Source organism: Pseudorca crassidens, chromosome 13 (assembly GCF_039906515.1).
Source record: "Pseudorca crassidens isolate mPseCra1 chromosome 13, mPseCra1.hap1, whole genome shotgun sequence".
NCBI classification, from domain to species: domain Eukaryota; kingdom Metazoa; phylum Chordata; class Mammalia; order Artiodactyla; family Delphinidae; genus Pseudorca; species Pseudorca crassidens.
Genome location: NC_090308.1, coordinates 7,740,530 through 7,761,768, shown reverse-complemented (window position 1 = coordinate 7,761,768; position 21,239 = coordinate 7,740,530). Strand labels below are relative to the sequence as shown.

The 21,239-nt window shown below is 48.5% G+C and overlaps 1 protein-coding gene across 1 annotated transcript in view; it reads left to right on the top strand.

The window, feature by feature from the left end:
* The window catches only part of IGF2R (insulin like growth factor 2 receptor), a 109,853-nt gene that overhangs the window by 8,402 nt on the left and 80,212 nt on the right, over nucleotides 1–21,239 (top strand). Inside the window, exon 2 of the mRNA XM_067701612.1 lies at nucleotides 12,216–12,355. Coding sequence (XP_067557713.1) covers nucleotides 12,216–12,355 — 140 coding nt within the window. The remainder of the gene's footprint in view (nucleotides 1–12,215; nucleotides 12,356–21,239) is intronic.

Sequence of the window (21,239 nt, the reverse complement as noted above, 5' to 3'; positions counted from 1 at the left end):
ACATCAGGGTGCTAATCGGGTTTTTAGGGTGGTGTGAGAACCAGAGTGCGTTTAAGTGCCTGGCCATCCTCAGTGTTCATAAACGGCGGTGGCGGCAGTGATTGCTTTATTTCTATAGGTTAAGAGTCTCTGCGTTAGGTCAGTGATATTTTTAGCTGGTTACTCTGAACCCCTGGCTTCTCCGTTAGTGCCTGGGGCTTTCTGCCTCAACCAGAGGGCGTTTCGTCTTTATCCATTCTAGCCATTGGCACTCCGTGTAAGAGTCCTTTTGAGAAAGAAACATCTCCATCATTTAAAAAAGCTTTAAAACCACTGGGCTGTGTGACTCTCAGGGTCCATTTTGCATCCAGAATTCTGTGGTTGCGAGGTATGTATCCTTCAGGATTCCTTTAGCTCTGAGTAGCAGAAAGCCCAACTCGAGTTCGCTTGCACAAGGAGGTGTAGGGTTGGGCGGGTGCCAGGTGCCATATGTCAGGCGGCCCCAGGCCCTTTCCTGCCGTTTTCTTGGCATCGCCCTCCTTCCTGTGGTGGCTGCATTAGTCCACCATCCAGGGGAGAAGAGAGAGCCTCCTTGTTTGTCTTTTGTAGGGGCCCTGGAGGCCCAGAGGACTAATGCACGGTGTCCGTGGTCAGAAGGGGCTCCCATCCCGGCTTCCCTGGAGGGGGTGGGTGCTGGGTTCTGGGGCGTTTGTTGTAGGTGGGGAGCGGGTGCAAGAATGCGGCCAGCGGGATGGATGTGAAAGCCCTTCGTCAGCTCCACTTTGCCGTACAACTTAAGAACCAGCTGCTGCTGCTGGGGTTTTGAGGTGCCCGAAGCAGTGTGTCACATGCCTATTTCTGTCCTTATGGTAACCAGCGGGGGGGGGGGGCCGGCCTGTGTGCAGGGTGGGGAGATCCCAGTCCCTCTAGTTTCTGGGAGCATGAAACTTGCCTTTCAGATCGACCAGAGACCTTCGCTGGCGTTTTGCTGTTGCTTTTAGATCCTTTGGTGAACCTGCGGAGGGCAGCTTCCCCAGGGCTACAGAGCAGAGTCCTGCACGTGTCACTGCTCATTGGGGGCCAGGAGAGTTGCAGGAAATCAGAGGTTGTGAAAGTATCAATTCTAGCTTTGTTTCAGGATATGGAGGGGCCAGGGAAAGACGAAGGGATGTGGAAAGAGTGAAACGTGGCCTTTGCCGTGGCAGCCTGGGAGGAGCTGTCTTTTATATCAGAGCCTTTGTGCTTTAATGCTGTAAATATCCTTCGCACATACGTGTGTGTGGTAATAAAACATGCGGAGCGCACACGGAGAGCTCATCCAGGGGTCGACAGCCCACTGGGTCTTGATCGTGTGTGACGTTAATTTGTTACCATCTGTGTGATTCTCTAGTTGAAAACCAGTTAGACATTTAAAAAACACTGTTCTGTACTGAAAGCCACTCCCCAGCACTCCTGGCCTCTCACCCCTGGCCTGCAAACAGAAACCCAAACCACCAGCTTGGACGTGCTGAAGGGGTGGCTTCCTAGAAGTGACAAGGGCGCGCCTCCACCGAGCCACCTTCTGTGTCCTCTGAGGCCCCTCCACCTGCTGTCTGCCGGAGGAGTGTTACCACAAAACAGAGTGAGAAGCCCACAAGGCTCTCTCTCTCTCTGCCTTTTGAGGGTGGATCCTTTGCAGGGGGCCGTGTGAGTTAGACACTTGGGTGGATGGGCTGAGTGAGGCAGGGGAGAGGGTCTGTGGGTGGAGCTGTTGCATGGAGGGTGCACTGTCCCGGGGTCTTGCTGTAGGCGGAGACCTGCGCGTCTAACAGGGGAAGGGTGTTCTAGGCAGAGGGACCCACGTAGCAGTGCTCCGGCGAGGATGCTGGCTGACGTGGCTGGAACACCGTGAGCAAGGGAGAGGGTGGAAGCCAGGAATGTTTAGCAGAGGATTAGCTGGGGGCCAGGTCCCACAGGCCATCAAGATGACTCTGAAAAAGAACGTATGTGTACGTATAACTGAATCACTTTGCCGTACAGCGGAAATTAACATTGTAAATCAACTAGACTTCAATAAAAAAATGAAAAAAAAAAGTACAACTCTGGCTTTTATTCTGAGGGAGGCGGGAGCCTGGGAGGATTTTGAGCACAGGAGTGACCTAGAGGGGAAGCTGGTATTTCTGATGGACCAGGTAAGAAGTTATAACAGATTGGACCAGGGTTGTGGTGACAAGTGGTCAGATTGTGGATACTTTGAAGGTGGAGCTGATAGGATTTGCCCATGATTGGGTATGGGATGTAAGGAAAGAAGGAGAAAGGCGGACTCTTAGGTTTTTGGTCTGAGCAATCGAAAGGATGGAGTTCCGTTTTCAGAGGTGGGCAGGGTTGTGGGGAAAGCAGGTTTAGGGACTGCCTGGAGGGATTGGGTGGAGGTTGTGACAGTGTTCGCAGGTCATTCAGGGAAAGTGCTTGGGGAGGGGTGGGGGGATATAGTAGTTCTTTTAGATGAACGCAGGAAGGTGACCGCTGACATGGCACTGTGCTTCCGGTCCCCAGCTGGGTGTTAGGGTTTCTGAGTTGTATGACCCCAGCATCTTGAAGGCAGAGTCTTCTCCTGTGACAACATCACTGGCCTTTGTGAAGAACTCCCCCCAGAGAGTGGCTTCATCAGTATCGCGAGCTAACCAGCTGAGCTGACTGCCCGGAAATTAGGAAGGCAGACTTCCTCTTGTACTGAGGGCTCTGAAGGAAGGGTACCAGATCTGGGAGGGTTTGGGGGACATTGGTGATGGCGTATGAGGGGACCGAGCCTTAAGGTTTGATATCTTTGCTGTGGGCTGGGTTGACATTAAAGGCAGTTGAATTCCGACATCCATATAATTAAGGAGGAGGCTTAGGCTGGAATTCAACCCTTCTTTCTGCATTTGAGGAACAAGGTATGAGAGCATCTAGATTTTAAAAAGGTCCTCAGCGAGCAGGGTTTCGGGTTGAAATCCTGGCCTGCATCCTGGTACCATAGAGTTGATGGGAGGAAATACGGCAGGTGTAGCAGAGGCAGGACAGGCGGTCCTTCGTGGTAGATTTCTGTTGTGGAGGGCCGTGCCGATTCACCAAGAAGCCCAGCCTTGCAGTGCGGTGAAACCTCTTGAGGGAGAGTATGACCTATCCTTTTCCACAAGGTTCCGATTCATCGGACCTCTGATCTGGTGGCAGCTGGTGGCTGCATGGTGCAGGCTTGGGTGCTCCCAAGTGCCTGTTCTGTCTTCTGAGACGTCCCAGGAGGTGGCTGGTGTGTGCGCGGATCTCTGTGTGTGTGAGCGCGTGTGTGTCCAGAGCCCCCGGTCTCTGTCTTGAGCTGCTCCTGGAGATGGCCCCCAAACAAGGGTCTGCCCCCCCCTTTCCGTCTCCTCTCCAGGGCCTGGCAGTGTCGTGTGACAGTCCTTTAGGATGGACTCAGCAAGGTAAGTCGGTGAACTCAGTTTTTAGGCAGTCTGAGTCCTGCTGTAGATCCAGGTGAGAGCTTAGATCGTAATAGTCTCAAAAGCTCCACGTTCCCAGTCTTGATTTTCCTCGCTGTGGCTGTGAGGTAGACAACTTTGTAGACTGGAAAGGTGGGGCTCACAGAGCTTAAGTGTGTCCCACAGGGCTGGTCAGGGCGAGGCAGGATTCAGGCCCAGGTGTGTGGGCTCCTTCCCCTGCTGCCCTGGCACCTTTCTGGGGGAGCTTGCCTCTAGTTCACGTGACCTCTCCCGGTCACTCACTCACGATGCCGGTTTTAAAAGCATCCCTGCCAACCCCCTGGTGCCTCGGGCCCTAACGCTGACTTAGAGCCTCGCCTCCAGCGGATCCCTCTCCAGACACTGGCTTCCTGCTCCCAGACCCTGCGTAACTACCAGGGAAAACCAGAGACTAAAGTCTGGCATTTCCTTGCTTTTTATTTTTTGCTGGCTCCATATCTTTATCCACAGCTTTGTGGGTTTCTTAGAATAGGAAGTGAAGTACTTCCTATATAAGCGTTGGCCGTGATGCTGTGTCAGACTCATGTGTCCCCCGGCCTTCAGATCAGGGTGCATATTTATTGTGTCAGATCAGATTTTTCTCTCTTAGTGTCAGCAGCAAAAAGTTATTGACAACAGTGGTTACATTATGCTCTTGACATTTCTGCTGCAAATGTCCGTTTTGGAAACCCTGCCTCTTTCCATGACCTCCTTTCCCTCTGCCATTTCCCACCACTCCCTCCCCTCTTCCTATTTTAGGAGACTGTTGCAGATTTTGAAGGTTGGTGGTCTGGAGGTATGAGCTGAGAAACTATCTGATGATGATAAGGGGCAGTAGTGAGCCAAATGTTTCCTGAATGTTCTGTTAGAGGACTTGGATGCAGGCCAGAAGCAGAGAAATCCTTTTTGATGTTCAGGTTGCAAAGACTTTGCATTCCCCTCATCCCCCAGATTTGGTATTCGCTGCTCACTCTAGATTCAGAAAAACATTCCCTTTAGCCAGTGACCATGCTATGTGAGTTTAGCTTGTATATCTTTTTTTTTTTTAAAAAAGGAAGCCAAATTATAGATTCGTACATGCTTACTAATTTTGTTACTGATTACATCGTACCTCTATCCTGCTTTATGTACCAATGATTGTAGGCCGGTAATCAAGTGTTTAACAGCCACATGGCCATTACCATAACCCCAAGACTCATGGCGAGTGGGGGAACTAAGATTTCAAAAGAGTGTGGCCGTGTGGCCACATGTGAGTGAAGGACAGAATGAAGGTTCATGGAGCTGTTTTGGAGGGAAGGGACTCAGTTTTCTTTTTTAAAATATTTTAAAAACTTTAAAAAATTATTAGTATTTTTGGCCACACCACATGGCTTGTGGGATCTTAGTTCCCTGACCAGGGATCGAACCCACGCCCCCTGCAGTGGAGGCTTGGAGTCTTAACCACTGGACCACTGGGGGAAGTCCCAGGGACTCGGTTTTCTAAGATTTTTTTTTTTTCTTTTCTTTAAGGGGTTGGGCATACCATACGTTTTATAGTGGGACTTTATATACTTCATTTTAGATGTTAGCTCTTTTAAAAATTTAGAAAGAACCGCAAATTATATTTGCAAGGTGTTGCAATTTTGCAGGTATTCAGTGATGATAATATATGAAAACTTGAGAGGTGTCACATTAAGACACCAGTGTCACATAGTTGAGAATAATTGTCCAGTTGTAGCCTTCTGGCTTTTTTTTTTTTTTTTTTTTTTTTTTCCGGTATGCGGGCCTCTCACTGTTGTGGCCTCTCCCGTTGCGGAGCACAGGCTCCGGACGCGCAGGCTCAGTGGCCATGGCTCACGTGCCCAGCCGCTCCGCGGTAAGTGGGATCTTTCCGGACCAGGGCACGAACCCGTGTCCCCTGCATCGGCAGGCGGACTCTCAACCACTGTGCCACCAGGGAAGCCTGGCTTTTTCTTCTGACTGCTCTCTTTTGGACAGACGTTTGCACCGCATTCAGTGGAGATGGCTTTGTGTTTCTCTTCATGACGCTTTCTGATCTCTAGGCACTTGTGATAGCCAGTTAGATTTGCTTCTTCCTTGCTACCTCTAGCTTGGTCCCGTTTTGACCAGGTTGCGTTCTCAATGTGGCATTTGCCGAACAGGACTGGGAAAGTAGAAATGCCTTCCTGCCTCTGGGTTGGTTGACACAAGTATGCTACTTGTGTACTTCCTTCTAATTGGTGATCTGCCAACACCTTTCAGGATATTATGAAATGTAAACCAAATGAGGTTAAAATGGAACCTCTGTGCCACCGAATAGACGCAGACTGACTGCCATCGTCCAGGGTAGTTTCGGCAGAAGCGGTGGGATTACAGTCAGGGGCAGATGGTCTCAAGTTTTCTTTAACCAAGGGAACGACAGCCTGTGTGCTCACCTTATACAGTGAGATGAATTGTCCACCTCCAGGGCATATCTCAGCCACAGAATTCATTTTATTTTTGTATTTTTTAATATAATTAATGAATTTTGGCTGAGCTGGGTCTTTAGTTGGGGGGTGTGGGCTTCTTAGTTGTGACATGCATGTGGGACCTAGTTCCCCGACCAGGGATCGAACCTGGGCCCCCTGCACTGGGAGCGTGGGCCACCAGGGAAGTCTCCAGAATTCACTTTAGAATCAGATGTTATCTCTTAAAGCCATTTGCCTTGTGTGCGACTTCTGTCCTCTCCCCTGCTCCCTGCTGGCTCGCTGGTTCGATCGCAGAATGCTTCCCAGTTACTGATGACGCTATTGGACTGTTGGCTGAGGTTTTCGGAGGGCAGCTTTCTGCTGAGCTAAGGAGTCATTTTAAAGGAGGGTGTGCATCTGAGGCGGGGAAAACAATACAGATGTGTTCCTCCTTAGTGGAATCCTCAACCGGCCTGGATACAAAAGTGAGGTGAGGGCAGCCCATGGGGAGGAGGGGGCTGAGGGAATTGATATTCTTTCCATGGAAACCAGTTGGGTGTGGGAAATAGGTTGCTGAAGGCAGTGCCTCTGGTGTGTGGCAATTCAGACTGTGCAAAAGAGGAAGCAGAACTGGACGGGATGGGGGGGAAATAGTAGCAGAAGTTGAAAACTTAGGCAAGAACTTGAGCTCAGAAAAGTGTCTCATCTGTTGATCAGTTTCACATAGGGTAGCCTGGATCTTCACAAAGGTCACAGCCTCTCTCTTCTCTTGTTGTGGAGCATGGGCTATAGACACACAGGCATCAGTAGTTGCAGCTCGTTGGCTCAGTAGTTGTGGCTCGCGGGCTCTAGAGCGCAGGCTCAGTAGTTGTGGTGCACGGGCTTAGTTGCTCCACGTCATGTGGGATCTTCCTGGATCAGGGCTCGAACCCATGTCCCCTGCATTGACAGGCGGATTCTTAACCACTGTGCCACCAGAGAAGCCCCTGGATCTGCCATTTTAGGGGCATCTATTGTGACAAGATTTAAATTGTAAAGTTTCCTGGAATGGTTTGCCAGCTTCAGTGTTATAATTGAAAGCAAATATTTTCTGAAAAGTTAAAAAAAAAAAAAACGTAAAAAAATTGAAAGTAAATGAGGCAGTTTATCTTAGTGTAAGCGCTGGCCCGTGGGGCCGAGACAGGCCTGGCATAAGCCTGGCCTTGTCATTTCATACTTGGGTGATGTTGGGCAAGGAGCTTCAAGTCTCTGAGCCTTGGAGTCTCTGGCTCTGAAGCAGAGGAGTTCGGGAGAGTTGATTAATGGCGTGAGGTGCTTGGGTGGCTTGCTGAGTGGCCGTCAGCACCTGTGGTTGAGAGTTTGCTGTGACGCGTTCTTAGTTCACTGACCGGCTTCCTTCCCAACCTGCCAGCATATATTGATTCTGTCCATATATATGTCCATATGTCATTCTGGGGCAGAGGACACTCCTGTCCAGAGCCACGGGGCAGTTGGGGATGCCAGACACCTAAGAAGATCTAGTGATGGGTGGTGGGAAATGCCAGGAGGGCTGGCATCAGAGCTAAGGATGCAGCAGGGACTAGCCCACGTGGTCTGGGGGGCATTGCATGCGTACCCGTGTGTCTAATCGTCAGGTTTGCTTTGAAATGAATTTGGAGTTTTTAAGAGGGCGAGGGGGACATTGGCTAGCAGCATGTTATACTCTGGAAAATGAGGTAAGAATGGCAAGGATTTTGCTTGCTTTTGCTGATTTTCGAAGCCAGGGTTCTAACACAGGTGGTTTTGTGTCCGGAGGAACATTTCTAACCGGGATTAGGCTGCCTCCACAGAGGATATGAACTGAATTTTGCAAGACTTGGAAGTGGGTGGGGCTTCTGGGTGATGCTCCCCGGGGACCACCCGCTTCCTCCGGCCTTCGTGGTTCTTCTGCGCCACCTCTTTGCATCCCTGTTTCTCACAGATGAGTTGGAGGACGGCATAGAACCATGGTGTCTTTTAGAAGAAGACTTGACCTGATATGAGTGTCAGAGTTTCATGAAAATGCCCGCTGGGCTTTCATACCTATCCTGCCGCAGGAGATGCTTGTAGCGCAGATGTATTTAAAACATTTGTGTGTGTGTGTGTGTGTGTGTGTGTGTGTATCTCTGAACGAAGACTACATTTCCACACAACTTGCAGGTATTTTATTCCACCGTTTGTTTCCTGCTAAAAGTTTAAAATTTTAATATTACAGCTTAGTTTTCTCTTTGGTCTAATATGTTGGTCTCATTTTTTTCCTGTTAGTTTTTTTTTCCTCTTTATTTGTGTAAGTCCAAGTAGCTTAGTTTAGAATGTAGACTTCCCTGGGAATCTCAGCTGAACAGTCTCAGTTGCTTGGCTCTTAAGTAAATCATACTGTTGGGTTTCCTCATTTTGGCTGTACATGTTCACTTTATCGCAGAGAATTTTCTAGTGGAAAACTTTTGGACAAAAGATTATTATTCATTAAATGTATCATGAAATGTTATTTAGTCTATGAACTTTTATTTCTGAAGCCATTCTCTGGTTCTAGAATATGATCATGGTGCTTTAAAACTTCAGCATAAATTTAAAGAATGGTTTCAGCCTAGGCCATTCTGGTCATGTGGCCTTCAATCTGGCCAGGAGTGTAGGATCATCTAGTTCCAAACATGTAATTTTCTTAAAAAGTGCTATCAGATATTTCTGTGATTTTCAAGTTTAATGAAGTCATCTTTAAAAAATATTTCCTCCTAGTGAAAGCTTATCTAGATGATACTTGAATCTAACTGGGGGCATAGCAGGATACACTGTAGTTTTGGGAGTATGCTCCGTGAGTTTTCAGATCGATGATTTCAACGGAGTGATTATCCCTGAGCTCCTGTTGATACAAGGCACTGGGCATGTGTATCTGTTTTAAAGCAAAACGCGTCCATTGGAATCCAAGCGTTTCAAGCCCTGACAGCCTGCAGATGCCCTTTCTCCAGTTTTAAGGGAGATGACTAAGGACTCTTTGCCCAGGTGCTGCAGTTTGGATTTGTGAGTTGCTGCCCTGTGGTGCGTGGTTAAATGAAAGTCCTGAAGAAACCCAGCACTCACGTACTTTCACAGGGTCCTCACCCCTTAATCTGATAACCGCTTATCATTTTTTTTTTTTTTTTTTTTTTGCAGTACGCGGGCCTCTCACTGTTGCGGCCTCTCCCGTTGCGGAGCACAGGCTCCGGACACGCAGGCTCAGCGGCCATGGCTCACGGGTCCAGCCGCTCCGCAGCATGTGGGATCTTCCCGGACCGGGGCACGAACCCGTGTCCCCTGCATCGGCAGGCGGACTCTCAACCACTGCGCCACCAGGGAGGCCCACCGCTTATCATTTTGATAAATCTTGACAGAAAGCAAATATGATGAGATACAAATAGAGAAAAGAAATATAGTTGACTAGAGCAACGTCTTTCTTTCTAGGAACGCTGCTTTCCAGATAATCAGGACAACATCCCGCATTTTACTCTTTTCCATCTCTTTTCTGCTCCACAAACACAGGCACTTTCCATCTAGCTTACTTAACTATCACCTCTGCAAAAACAGCAGTGGGTTTCTGTTTTAAGAAAAGCGTAGCATTTTCAGTAACCACATGGATGTCTTTGGAGTTGATTCCTACTCATTCAGTCATTCTCAAATACCTTCACACACCTCTCATGTTATTAGGATTCTGGAACACTTTAATGATGCCATTGCTTTAAATTTGGCTTTAAATCTGACGTCTGCTATCCTGGAAAAACTTAGGGGTCCTGAGTAAGAGATTCACGATTTTCCTTAATTAACTATAATTAATAGAAAAGTTTACTAATACTCTGCACATGAAAACCCTAGCTTAAATTTTTAAGGAAAGATCTGCAGAGTGGGTCTTTGAGTGGCCTTTCTTTGCTTCAAGTACAAAATCAAAACTGCTTCCTTTAATCTGTGTGACCAGGTGTCCCCATCTCCTGGGCGTCATCTTCTCCTGGTCTCTCTATCCACCTTGCTCCAGCCACAGGGCCTTCCTTTCTTTTCCATCCACATGCTGAGTTTATTCCTGCCTCAGGACCTCAAAAGGGCTAGTAAGTCTGCTGGATATTCTGCCCACCACGTCTCCCCCTGGGTTGCTCTTTGTCATTCAAGCCCCAGGGTGAGTATGATCTCAAAAGACTTCCCCAACGACATTAAGTAACTACTGGGTCATTTCCTATCCCATTCTGCTATTTTGTTTTCGTAAAAGCATGCTGGTGTTAGGAGATGGACTTTTCCTGTGTATTTCTTTACCTGTTTATTTTCTGTCCTCCCCTGGAATATACACTCCAGGAGGGCAGGGGTTTTTTGGTCTGATTGTTGTTTGATCATCGCTGTACTCCTCACTAAGTACTTAAGAAAATACCTTGTGAAGCGAAATGAATGAGGGTTAGTGTAGGTCAAAAGAAACAGGCCTTGATGGCTGATTTTCTCGTGCCTGGTATTATTTGGGTCATTTTCTCGGGCCATGTAACTCTCCTGACTCTGGGAGGTATCTCTAAGGTGTTACCGATGAAGAAGCTGCGTTCAGTGGTAACTGCTTTTGAGCCCAGCTGGGCCCTCACCAAAGCAGCCCAGCCTGTTTTTCAGGTTTCTTGCACTTCAGAGGCTGTCAGAACTCCCAGGGGAGCATTCTGCAGCCCTGCCTGCGTGCTGACTGTGCCCAGGTCCTTGGCTTCCTAGCAGGTGGAATTGATGGGTCCCCAGACCTGGGTTCAGGAGAATGCTTGGCTCCTTGCCTGCCAGTAACCCTGGGTTAGGGCTCCTCCATTGCTGGGCGGGGCTCTGGGGAGGCGGGCTCTGGTCAGGGAGGGGTGTGTTGCCTGGTGTTTTGTCTCCGCTGTGGTAAGTGGACTCCTGGGGGAGTGCATTCTCTCATCCAGCTGGTACTGCTTTGGACACTCCTGACACACACACAGGCTCTTAGGGTTTAGCACCCTCAGGGTCTCACACCCAGGCCCTCCACAATTCCAGGATAGGCCTAGCCGAAGCAAGTCTGATTTGATTTATCTTCCGTTCAACAATACTGTTGCATGAATGTATCCTTGCGTTTTGCGGGGAACTTTTTATTTTCTTTCCTCATTTCCTGTCTACCCTTGCTGAGGAAGTTTTACAAAATGGACACAACATTTTCCCTGGGAAGAGTGGAGAATTGAGAAGAATTTTTATGACAGGACTGACAGAGCATTATCGTTGACCCTTGCACAGTGTGGGTGTTAGGAGTGCCACTCCCCTACCCTGCCCACCCCCATCGAAAATTCGCATATAACTTTACAGTTCGCCCTCTGTATCCGCAGTTTGCTTCTGTGGATTCAGCCAACCGTGGATCATGTAGTTCGGTATGTGGCAGTACAGTACTTAGGGGAAAAAATACACATATTAAGTGGACCCATGCAGTTCAAACCCATGTTGTTCAAGGGTCAGCTGTGTTTTGTCCCAAGTGTGCATTTTGGTTCATAGGCAGTTTGCTCAATATCTACTTTGCCAGAGATTTGAACAGACAGCAAGTTTTTTTTTTTTTTTTGCGGTACGCAGGCCTCTCACTGTTGTGGCCTCTCCCGTTGCGGAGCACAGGCTCCGGACGCGCAGGCTTAGCGGCCATGGCTTCACGGGCCCAGCCGCTCCGCGGCATGTGGGATCTTCCCGGACCAGGGCACGAACCTGTGTCCCCTGCATCGGCAGGCGGACTCTCAACCACTGCGCCACCAGGGAAGCCCCAGACAGCAAGTTTTAATGCATGTAAAATGCTGGATAACATTGAATCAACCTAAAGTAAATTTTGTCTGATTTTGGATCAGTTGCCTCATGGCACAGCTTCATCTTGTCAGTTCAGATCTGAACTGTAGCTGTAAAAAGTAAAACCAGAGCTAGAACTGTCTTTCATGCCATAACGAGTTTTTAACTAAGATGAAGTTAAAAACAATCATCTGGCTTTTCAGCATTCCAGTGTGATTGGAAAGGTCACTATCTTAAAATTCAACATGATTCTTGAGCAATGACTTAGACATCTGAGCTGCTATTCTTAAATTAATGGTAGAATTTTAAGTATTTCAATGTTCATGGAGTCTTGAGGCTGCTTCAGGGTGGATTGAACCAGAGTGAGGTGGTATTTAGCGGTTTCTGCCCTGGCTTCTATTCAACTTAACATAGTTTGACTTTAGTATTTTTGGCTAATGAAAGTGTATCTTCTGGGTTATGGTAATCTTAAGCAACTGTGGCTTGAATATGAAACTAGAGAGAAGTTTAATTATTGGCAGATCAGTGACAGTGACAAATTGCTTTTCTTCCTTTCTAGTTATACATGGGAAGCTGTTGATACCAGAAATAACATGCTTTATAAAATCAACATCTGTGGAAATGTGAATATTGCCCAGTGTGGAACATCAAGTGCTGTTTGTATGCACGACTTGAAGACAAACAGCTTTCGTTCCGTGGGTAAGTAAAACTACCCTTAAATTACTGGATGTGCAGGAGCCCAATTTTGCAAAAATGACTCTATGTATATACAGCTGTCTATACAATTACATATGCTTATGTACATAATATACATTTTATGCTGTATAGGAGTTAAAAGTGGTAACAATTTAAACGTCCAATTTGAGACCAGATTAGGTTACTCCCATCTAGCGGATACTATGCAATCATTGTGAAGAATTACGCACGTTTGTGTTTATTGATATAGAAGGATGTTTTCTCCATGGATCTGCCTCCTCATGTTTTTCTTAAACCCTGTCCTTACTTTTCTCCCTGTTTCACCTCATTTCCTCTAGTACCTAGATCCCTTCCCCCTTGTATCTTTCCGCCTTCTTCTGTGGTGGTTTGAGTCTCAGGCAGTCTGTATTCACATGGGGTCAAAGACGGTCACTGGTTTTGGGCTTACACTAAAAACTAAATAGTCCTAAGGACTGCCCATCCCAGAGGAAAAAGCACAAACCTTTCTCTCCTAGGTAGGGCTCATTTCATTTCCCCCAAAGCCCTCTTTTTTTGGTCAGTATCCCTTTCCTTTGGCAGGGTAATCCAAGTGCTTGACAGCCCTACCAAGTTACATGGAGTGGGAAAGGGGCAGATGCCTAAAGAGACGTAGGGCAGACATAAAGGCAGCCAGTGCCATCCTTAGATGTGATGTCATGGATGTCGGTGGGTGGTGACCTTTTGACCAAGGTGTTCTCAATGGTGAGGTCTGATGGTGAGGGTCAGTCATGAAGTGGAGACAGCGTGTGACCGGGGACAGTGCAGCAGTGAGAAGAGGGAACTCGGTAGGTTTTTGGAGTTGGGAGGGGCAGCTTACTTTGGTAGCTCCATCTCTATCTTGAATGGAAATTCCTAAGCACAGTTCAAAAGGGCTTTTTAGAAAGTAATGGTTTAGAGTAAGAAGAGCGAGGTCTGGGAGGTCTCCTGGTCAGGTCCAGCGTGTGTTTGATTTCCCTCTCTTCCAGCACGGAGACGGTTTAGATTGAAAACACTGCTAAGAGGGATTTGAGGCCCTGGGTAGAGATCTGAGAAAGCACCAGGTTGTTCTGAATTCTTGGACCAAATTTTATTACTTTGTGATATACTTAAAAAACTTGGAAATGAGATCACCAGTTTCCTGGTTGGGATCTTCTGACCATTCAGAGAGAGAGGCCACAAGTGGGCCTGTTGGCCAGTGTTACTTAGGTTTTCAGAAAGAGGAAAAGTAGTTTTCCTCTTGACTTTATTATAATACTTGGCTATAGCATTTTTGGCTAATGAAAGTGTGTCTTCTAGTTTGTGGTAGTGCAGTATAGTGTAATGTAACGTAGATGTATACCAGATGCACACAAGTCACTAGGAGGGTGATTTGTGAGGTTGGCACAAAATTTGAGAATGACCAAGTCAGGTCGGCTTTGAAAGCCAGACAGGAGAGTTGATATTTTCTGGGGTAGGTAGTGGATCTGTTATAGGTTCTTTGTGATGATAATGGGGGAGGTAATCTGATAGAATGTGTTTTTAGAAAGCTGGGCCTGATGGACTAGGAAAGGTTGGTTAAAAGGGAGAGTTAAAAAGATGAATTGTTACTAGTTGATGATGATATAAACCAGCTGTTTCTAATCTCATTTTACCCCCAGACACACATGACATACTTTTCCTAGGGCCTCAAACTCCCTGAGGGAGAGAATGGTATGCTAGATGATGTGTACTTTCAGCACTAGTGGTTATTACCCTGTCCTTCAACTCGGGAAAGCACACTACTATGAACGAATGAGAGGGACATTAACATTATCACAGATAATCTTGAATCTGATCTAATTTTGCTAATTTGTGTTGTACGGTAGAAATAACTAAATTTGTTATTGTAAATTTAGTTTTATAACTAAATAATAACGAAATTTGGTGTGCACTTACATGCCAGGTGTTATGTTTTTAAGTAGACTATCTCATTTAATTCATTCAACAACTTTTGCAGTAGATGATCTCATTTCCCTCATTTTATAAATGAAGAAACTGAAGCATTAAATGGATAAGCAGCTTGCCAGAGGTTGCATGCTTATGGATTTGAATGCTGGCAGGCCAGCTGCAGAGCCTGTCGATTTATTCAGGGTTCTTGTTCTGCTAGTCACAGGGTCACATCAGACAGTTGTAGAGCTAATATGGGAACTACGGTGGGTAACCTGAACTCCTGGCTCTTAGAGGACAGCTGGAAACTAACATGAACTTCCTAGAAAGGAAAAAAAATGTGAATTTTGAAAATAGCCACAAAAACTGGAGCAGATCAGAGGAACAGAAGAGTTAGTTTAACAATAGATCCAAATACATACGAGAACTTAACGGATAACCTAAAATTTGTATGTAATTAAGCTGTTTATCTGTTAGGAAACAACGTTAGACCTCTCCTTCATATTGTGTAACAGAAATTATGGATTAGTTAAAATTAAAAGTAAAAAGACAGTAGAACATTGGGAAAAACCTAGTAACATAGAAACTTAATCTGGAGGAGGTAGGAATTTCTCTTAATAAATGGTAAGAAAACCCAGTAGAAAAACGGCAAAGTCTAAGAACAGGCAATTCACAAAAGAAGAAATCCAGATGGTCAATTCAGCTTCATTAGTAAGCCAGGCGTAAATGCAAATCAAAGCAATAATGAAATCTAGTTTTCCTTCAGTCACATTGGCAGAAGTTTAAATGGTTGAATCATGGACTACTGGCAAGGAGCCTAGAAGCGGGCACATTCGTACATTGCTATAGGAAGATGGTTGTCTGTAACCCTCTGGGAAGATCGTTGTTGATGTGAGTTTTATAGTGCCCGCAAGGGCAGTTTTTGTACTTAGAAACAAATATTAAGACCTCAGTTTTGGTTTAAATAATATTACATTATTTTTGATAAAAATCCTGTGTTAGTTCTTCCTTAGGCCAAGGATATTATATTGTTACATGTATAAATCTAACAGAGTTTAGCAGTCATTTATATGGGGTCTGTGAACAACCATTTGGTTCCATTTACAACCGAGTTGAATCATCTTCACATTTTAAAGTGATTTATACATTTTATATATTTGATTTCTCTTTAAAGTACTTCAGATGTCTGATCTGACAGTAAAAACTTAAGGACTAATAATAATTCTTAAAAATTTAATAGTTTAAATGTAGAAATATGATAAACCTGAAGTTCCCTTAGTTGTTCAAATACTGTCACAATTCTAAATCAATTGCTTAGTTATAACCTTTGAATTAGTTATAAAATTAGACATTGCAAGTATGTAAAAATACTGAATATGTTCACATTCCTCCTAAAATCCTAAATATTAATACCATGGTTTTCATTTAATTAATCTTTCTGAGGGTTAAAAACCAGGTGTCCACTTCGTGAAGGCTGTTACCAGCCCATTTTAACCGAGGTAGCAGACCCACTAAGGAAGGATGTTACGTGAGGTTACTCACCACCAAAGCCTGGGATGCTGCCTGGCTTTTTTATAGGTGACCTGGGTGTAGGATAGAGTGAATTCAATTGTAGTTGCTGGTCATGTGACTTCATTTACTCTTAAGGAGCCTGACCCTTGACTTCAGGTGATACTTACTGTCTGATTCTTGTGTGCACTCACAGAAATCTACAACAGCTATCCAGGTTGATCGCTAGATTCAATTTTGTGTCTCTATTAACATGTGAAAATACCTTTTCCTCTTGTATCTTTAACTTTCTAAAATTATATAATTCTATTGGATATTTAAGGTGATATCTGGTTGATTTTTAGGTATAACTCATGTTTTCATCTCATTTATAGTCTCTCCTGGTTGTCTGGCATTGTCCATCAAATTTAAAAACTTAGATTCCTGTAATGTACTTTTGTAATCTTACCAACAATGGAGGAATTAATACTGTACATAGATTTTTGTACAAAAAAATTACTTGGAGCATTGGTAATGGTGGCAAATATGCTGAAACAGCCTAACTATGGGGATAGTTCAATAAATTTTAGTGTACTTTATTGATTTACTTGGTTAAATCACACCATGACAGATATATGTATATATAAATATTTTTAAAACAGCCAACGCTTAATATTCATTTATTTATTTGTAACAAATATTTGAATCAGTCACCAAAACAGACAAAAATCCCTTTTCTCATGGAGCTTACATTCTAGTGGAGTGGGAGACAGACAAGAACAAACAATGGCTCAGTGGTATATCAGACTGTGATGAATGCTGTAAAAAAGAAAAGGAAGGAGTGTCAGGAGTGCTGGGGGTCTCAGGAGTGTGTGTTCAGGAATATTCAGTGGGGTAAGTGTCGCTGAGAAAGTGACATTTGAGCAAAAGACTTGAAGCCGAAAAGCCGTGGGTCACGTGGCTCTGGGGGAACAGCCAGTGCAGGGGACAAGGGGAGGGGAGTGTCTGGTAGAAGCGAGAGTAGAAATCTCAGAGTGTTCATATAAAGAGGAGCGGAAAAGTGAGGCAGTATAGCTGTAGGGGAAAGTTGGACAGAGGGGACTCTTAATTTGGTGAAATAACACGTGAACAGCACACGTCGAAAGACACGGTACAATAGAGAAGGGAGAGTGGACAGCGAGGGAGGCCTTCCTTGCTGGAGCACGTCGGAGACTAGCACGGAGAGGGCTGGCGGCCTGGCTGGCAGGCTCTGAGCGAGGTGCTGAGGAGGCCCGGCGGCCGAGAGCTGGGCCCCGAGGCAGCAGGGGGAGGCGCGATTGCCAGGCCCGGCAGCCTCAGCGAGGCCGGGTTGCGAGCTCGGCTGGGCTCGGCCGCGGACGGCGAGGGTGGCAGGCGAGGCCTGGCAGGCCCGGAGCGCGGCCTGGTCGGGCGGGCTCTGGTGAGCGCGGCCTGGCGCGCAGGGTCTGCAGGACCCGGCGCGGCCTGGCTGGCAGCGCGTGGCCGGGGCTGGCGGGCGCGGGCGAGCGCGGCCGGGCGGGCCTGGCGCGCAGGGTCGGGAGGACCCGGCGCGGCCTGGGCTGCGGAGCGTGGCCGGGTCTGGCGGGTGCGGGCGAGCGTGGCCTGGCGGGCGCCCTGGCGCGCAGGGTCGGGAGGACCTCCCGGGGCCTGGCCGGTGGCGCGTGGCCGGGTCTGGCGGGTCCGGGTGAGCGTGGCCTGGTCTGGCGGGCCCGGGCGAGCGCGGCCTGGAGGGCCCGGCCTGGAGAGCGCTGTCTGGAGGCCCCAGCGCGTGGTCTGGCGGACCCGGCGCGGTCTGGTGGCCCCGGCCTGGAGACCGCGGTCGGGCGGACCCGCCACGGCCTGGCGGGCTCGGCAAGTGCGGTTTGGTCTGGCGGGCCCAGGTGAGCGCGGCCCGGTCTGGGGGGCCCGGCCTGGAGGCCGCGGTCGGGCGGGTCTGGCGGGCCCGGGGTGCGTGGCCTGGTCTGGAGGACCCGGCCTGGAGAGCGCGGCCTGGAGGACCCGGCGCGGTCTAGTCTGGTGGGGCCTCGCCAGTGCGGTCTGGTCTGGTGGGCCCGGGCGAGCTCGGCCTGGTCTGGCGGACCCGGCCTGGAGAGCGCGGTCTGGATGACCCGGCGCGGCCTGGCGGGCCCTGGTGAGCGCGGCCTGGCGGGCCCGGGGCGCAGGGTCTGAAGGACCCGGCGCGGCCTGGCCTGGAGAGCTCGGCCTGGTCTGGCGGACCCGGCCTGGAGAGCGCCGTCTGGTGGGCCCGGCGCGCGTGGCCTGGTTTGGAGGACCCGGCCTGGAGACCGTGGTCTGGAGGACCTGGCGCGCACGGCCTGGCGCGGTCCGGAGGACCCGGCGCGATCTGGCGGGCCCGGCGAGCTCGGGCTGGTCTGGCGGGCCCAGCGAGCGCGGCCTGGTCTGGCGGACCCGGCCTGGAGAGCGTGGTCTGGAGGACCTGGCGCGCGCGGTCTGGTGGGCCTGGCGCGGTCCGGCGGGCCCAGCGCGCGGTCTGGCGGGCCCAGCGCGCGGTCTGGAGGACCCAGCGCGGTCTGGCGGACCCGGCCTGGAGAGCGCGGTCTGGAGGACCCGGCGCGGCCTGGCGGGCCTGGGCGAGCGCGGCCTGGTCTGGCGGGCCCGGCCTGGAGACCGCGGTCTGACGGGCCTGGGGCGCGCAGCCTGGTCTGGAGGACCCGGCCTGGAGAGCGCGGCCTGGAGGACCCGGCGCGGTCTGGTCTGGTGGGGCCCCGCCAGTGCGGTCTGGTCTGGCGGACCCGGCCTGGAGAGCGTGGTCTGGCGGGCCCGGCGCGCGGTCTGGAGGACCCGGCGCGGTGTGGCGGGCCCGGCGAGCGCGGCCCAGCCCATTTGGCGCCGTCCTCGGGAGCTGGCCGTGGGCCTGGCGTGCTGGCCGCCGCCCCGCAGTCCTCGCCCGGCTCTCGTCCGGGGAGGACGGCCAGGCTGGCCGGTTGCCGCGGTTGTCTGCCGCGGTTCACTGCCGCGGTGCACTGCGGCCTCTCTCCGAGTGCCGGGGTCGGCAGTCGGTCCTGGCCGCCAGGTGGAGCGGGCAGAGGAAGAAGGCAAGGTGGACAGGCGGGCGCGATGCCGATGGGGCCTGACGCTGAGGGATGCCGGTGCCCCGCGCCGCGGTGGCAGAGGTCGGCCGGATCCCTCCCGGCCTGAGGCCAGAGCCCTCCTCGTTTTCTTTTCAGGGCGAACCCAGCAGTTATGAGGAGCCCCCAGGAGCTCTGGGCACAGGGCCGGATGGGGCCGCCGTGTGGGGGGACAGGAGGCGTGGGGGGAGGGTCTTTAAGGTGGGGGACCCGCAGCCTGGGAGCGCCCCCTCCTGGCCGCTGCGCGCCGCTTCCCACCGGCCTAGCCCGCCCTCCGTGTCTCCCGGAGCGCAGCGCTGTAGGGCGCGTCGAAGCCCCACCCTCTCTCCCGGTCCCAGGCACGCCCACTGTGGGCGGGGCTACGGGCGCTGTCCTCGGTCCCGCAGCCGCCTCAGGGCTTTTGCGCCTATGCAGTCGAAAAAAGATTTTCAAACAGAACCCTGGAGTTTCTGGCAGAGAAGGACGATTCTGGCAGGCCGAATCACGTAGGCAGGCAGGAGAAAGAACCGCTGTACTGTTGTTGGTATGGTGCTGTGGGTCTGAAAGCCATTATCCGCTCTCCATTGGCGTCTTAATTTTTACCCTTTCTACTCTGTCTCTCTCTTTTAAAGATCTCTGGTGTATTTATCAAATTGGACCAGTTGTAATCCTGAGGTCATGACATGCACTCATCATCAATCTGTGAAGTCACCTCTTTCTGTTTTTTAATTAGTTGTTTTGGATAATGCAACGAACCCCTTCTCTAACAAAATCCAGGACCTTGACAATAACCACTGTCTGTGTGGTCTTCCATCCTCCTGTCTCTCTTCACTGGAGGTAATCATTCGCTCACATCCTGTATTTGTGAGCGAATGATTTTCTTTCTTCTTTCCTCTCTTTTCCCAGAGTCTGTCTGTCTTTCTCTCTTTCTCAAATGTCTGGCTGTATGTGGTGTTTTCAACTTAATAGAAAGTATGTATCACGCTGTGTGTAATGTTTTGGGACTTAAGTGGTAACAATGTTATATTGTTGAAAAACAACTATATTATCTTTCACTGTGATTTATTCCTCTGATTCCTACGTAATATTGTAGATCTACCAGAGTTAATTTGTCCACTCTTCTCCTGATGGGCATTTGAGTTGTTTCCAAGTTTTTAAGAAATTAATTAATTAGGTTGCTCTGGGTCTTAGTCGCGGCATGCGGGATCTAGTTTCCTGACCAGGGATAGGACCTGGGCCTCCTGTGTTGGGAGCGCAGGGTCTTAACCACTGGACCACCACGGGAGTCCCTGTTTCCAGGTTTTTGCTAGTGTGAAGAACACGAGATGGTCTTTCACATGTTTCTTGTCATGTATACGTCTATGGCTTTCGCTTATGTATTTACCTAAGAGTTGAATAACTAGGCCGTAGGGTACATGAACGTTCAATGATAGGACACAATGCCATGCCCACTTATGTAGTGGTTGTACCAGTTCACACTTCCACCAGCAACACAGGAGAGCTCTGGAGCTTCTCTTCTCCCACATTTGGTGTTTAATTTTTGTCGATAGAATGGCTGGAATTGGTAAGTCGCATGGTCTTGATCACCAGTGATGTTGAACATCTCTTTATTTATGAAGGTGTTTTTCTCCTGTCTGATCATGTCTTGTCCATTTTATATTGAGTTATCTATTGCATGTGATCAATTCTTTCCCTCTAGAAGCTTTAGAATTTTATCTTTGCCTTTGATATTAGAATCACCATACTGTGACTAGGTGTGGGTTTTCCCTTCTCTCTCCTCTCAGTGTGTTCTCTCTGTCATACGTCGTTCATTTTATTTCCTAGAATTATAAAAAAACTTTTTTTGTTTTTGTGTGTGAGTATATATCTTCTTGATGCTAGTTCTTTGCCAGCTCTTTGTGTCTCCTAGTTTATAACTTGTTCTAAACTTTTTTAAGCTATTTTTTAAAAATAGCTTAAATAGTTTTCCTTAAGCTACTTTTTCATGAATATAAACTTTTTAATAAGCCACAGTTATTATTTTTTTTTGTAGTTAATGCTTTTGAGTCTTCAGTATTTCCCTACATTACGATCTAAAAGATAACTCCAGCTTTTACTGAGTTAAAATTTGGTTTCTGATGTTTACATCTTTTAATCCATTTAGAGTTGATTTTTGTATACAGTGGTAGGTAGGGATTCAGTTTTTATCCTTTTTCCTGTATGGATTGCCATTTTGTTTCCAGTATCATTTATTGAACAGTCTCTTTGCTCACTGACCTGATACGTTACTTCTATTGTGTATCAAAGTTTGACTCATAGATATGTCTGTGTGCTCTCTGTTCTGGTGTCTTGATCTTTGTTACAGTCTGTTTGTCAGTTTATTTGTTCCTGTGCCAACTACCATCATATTG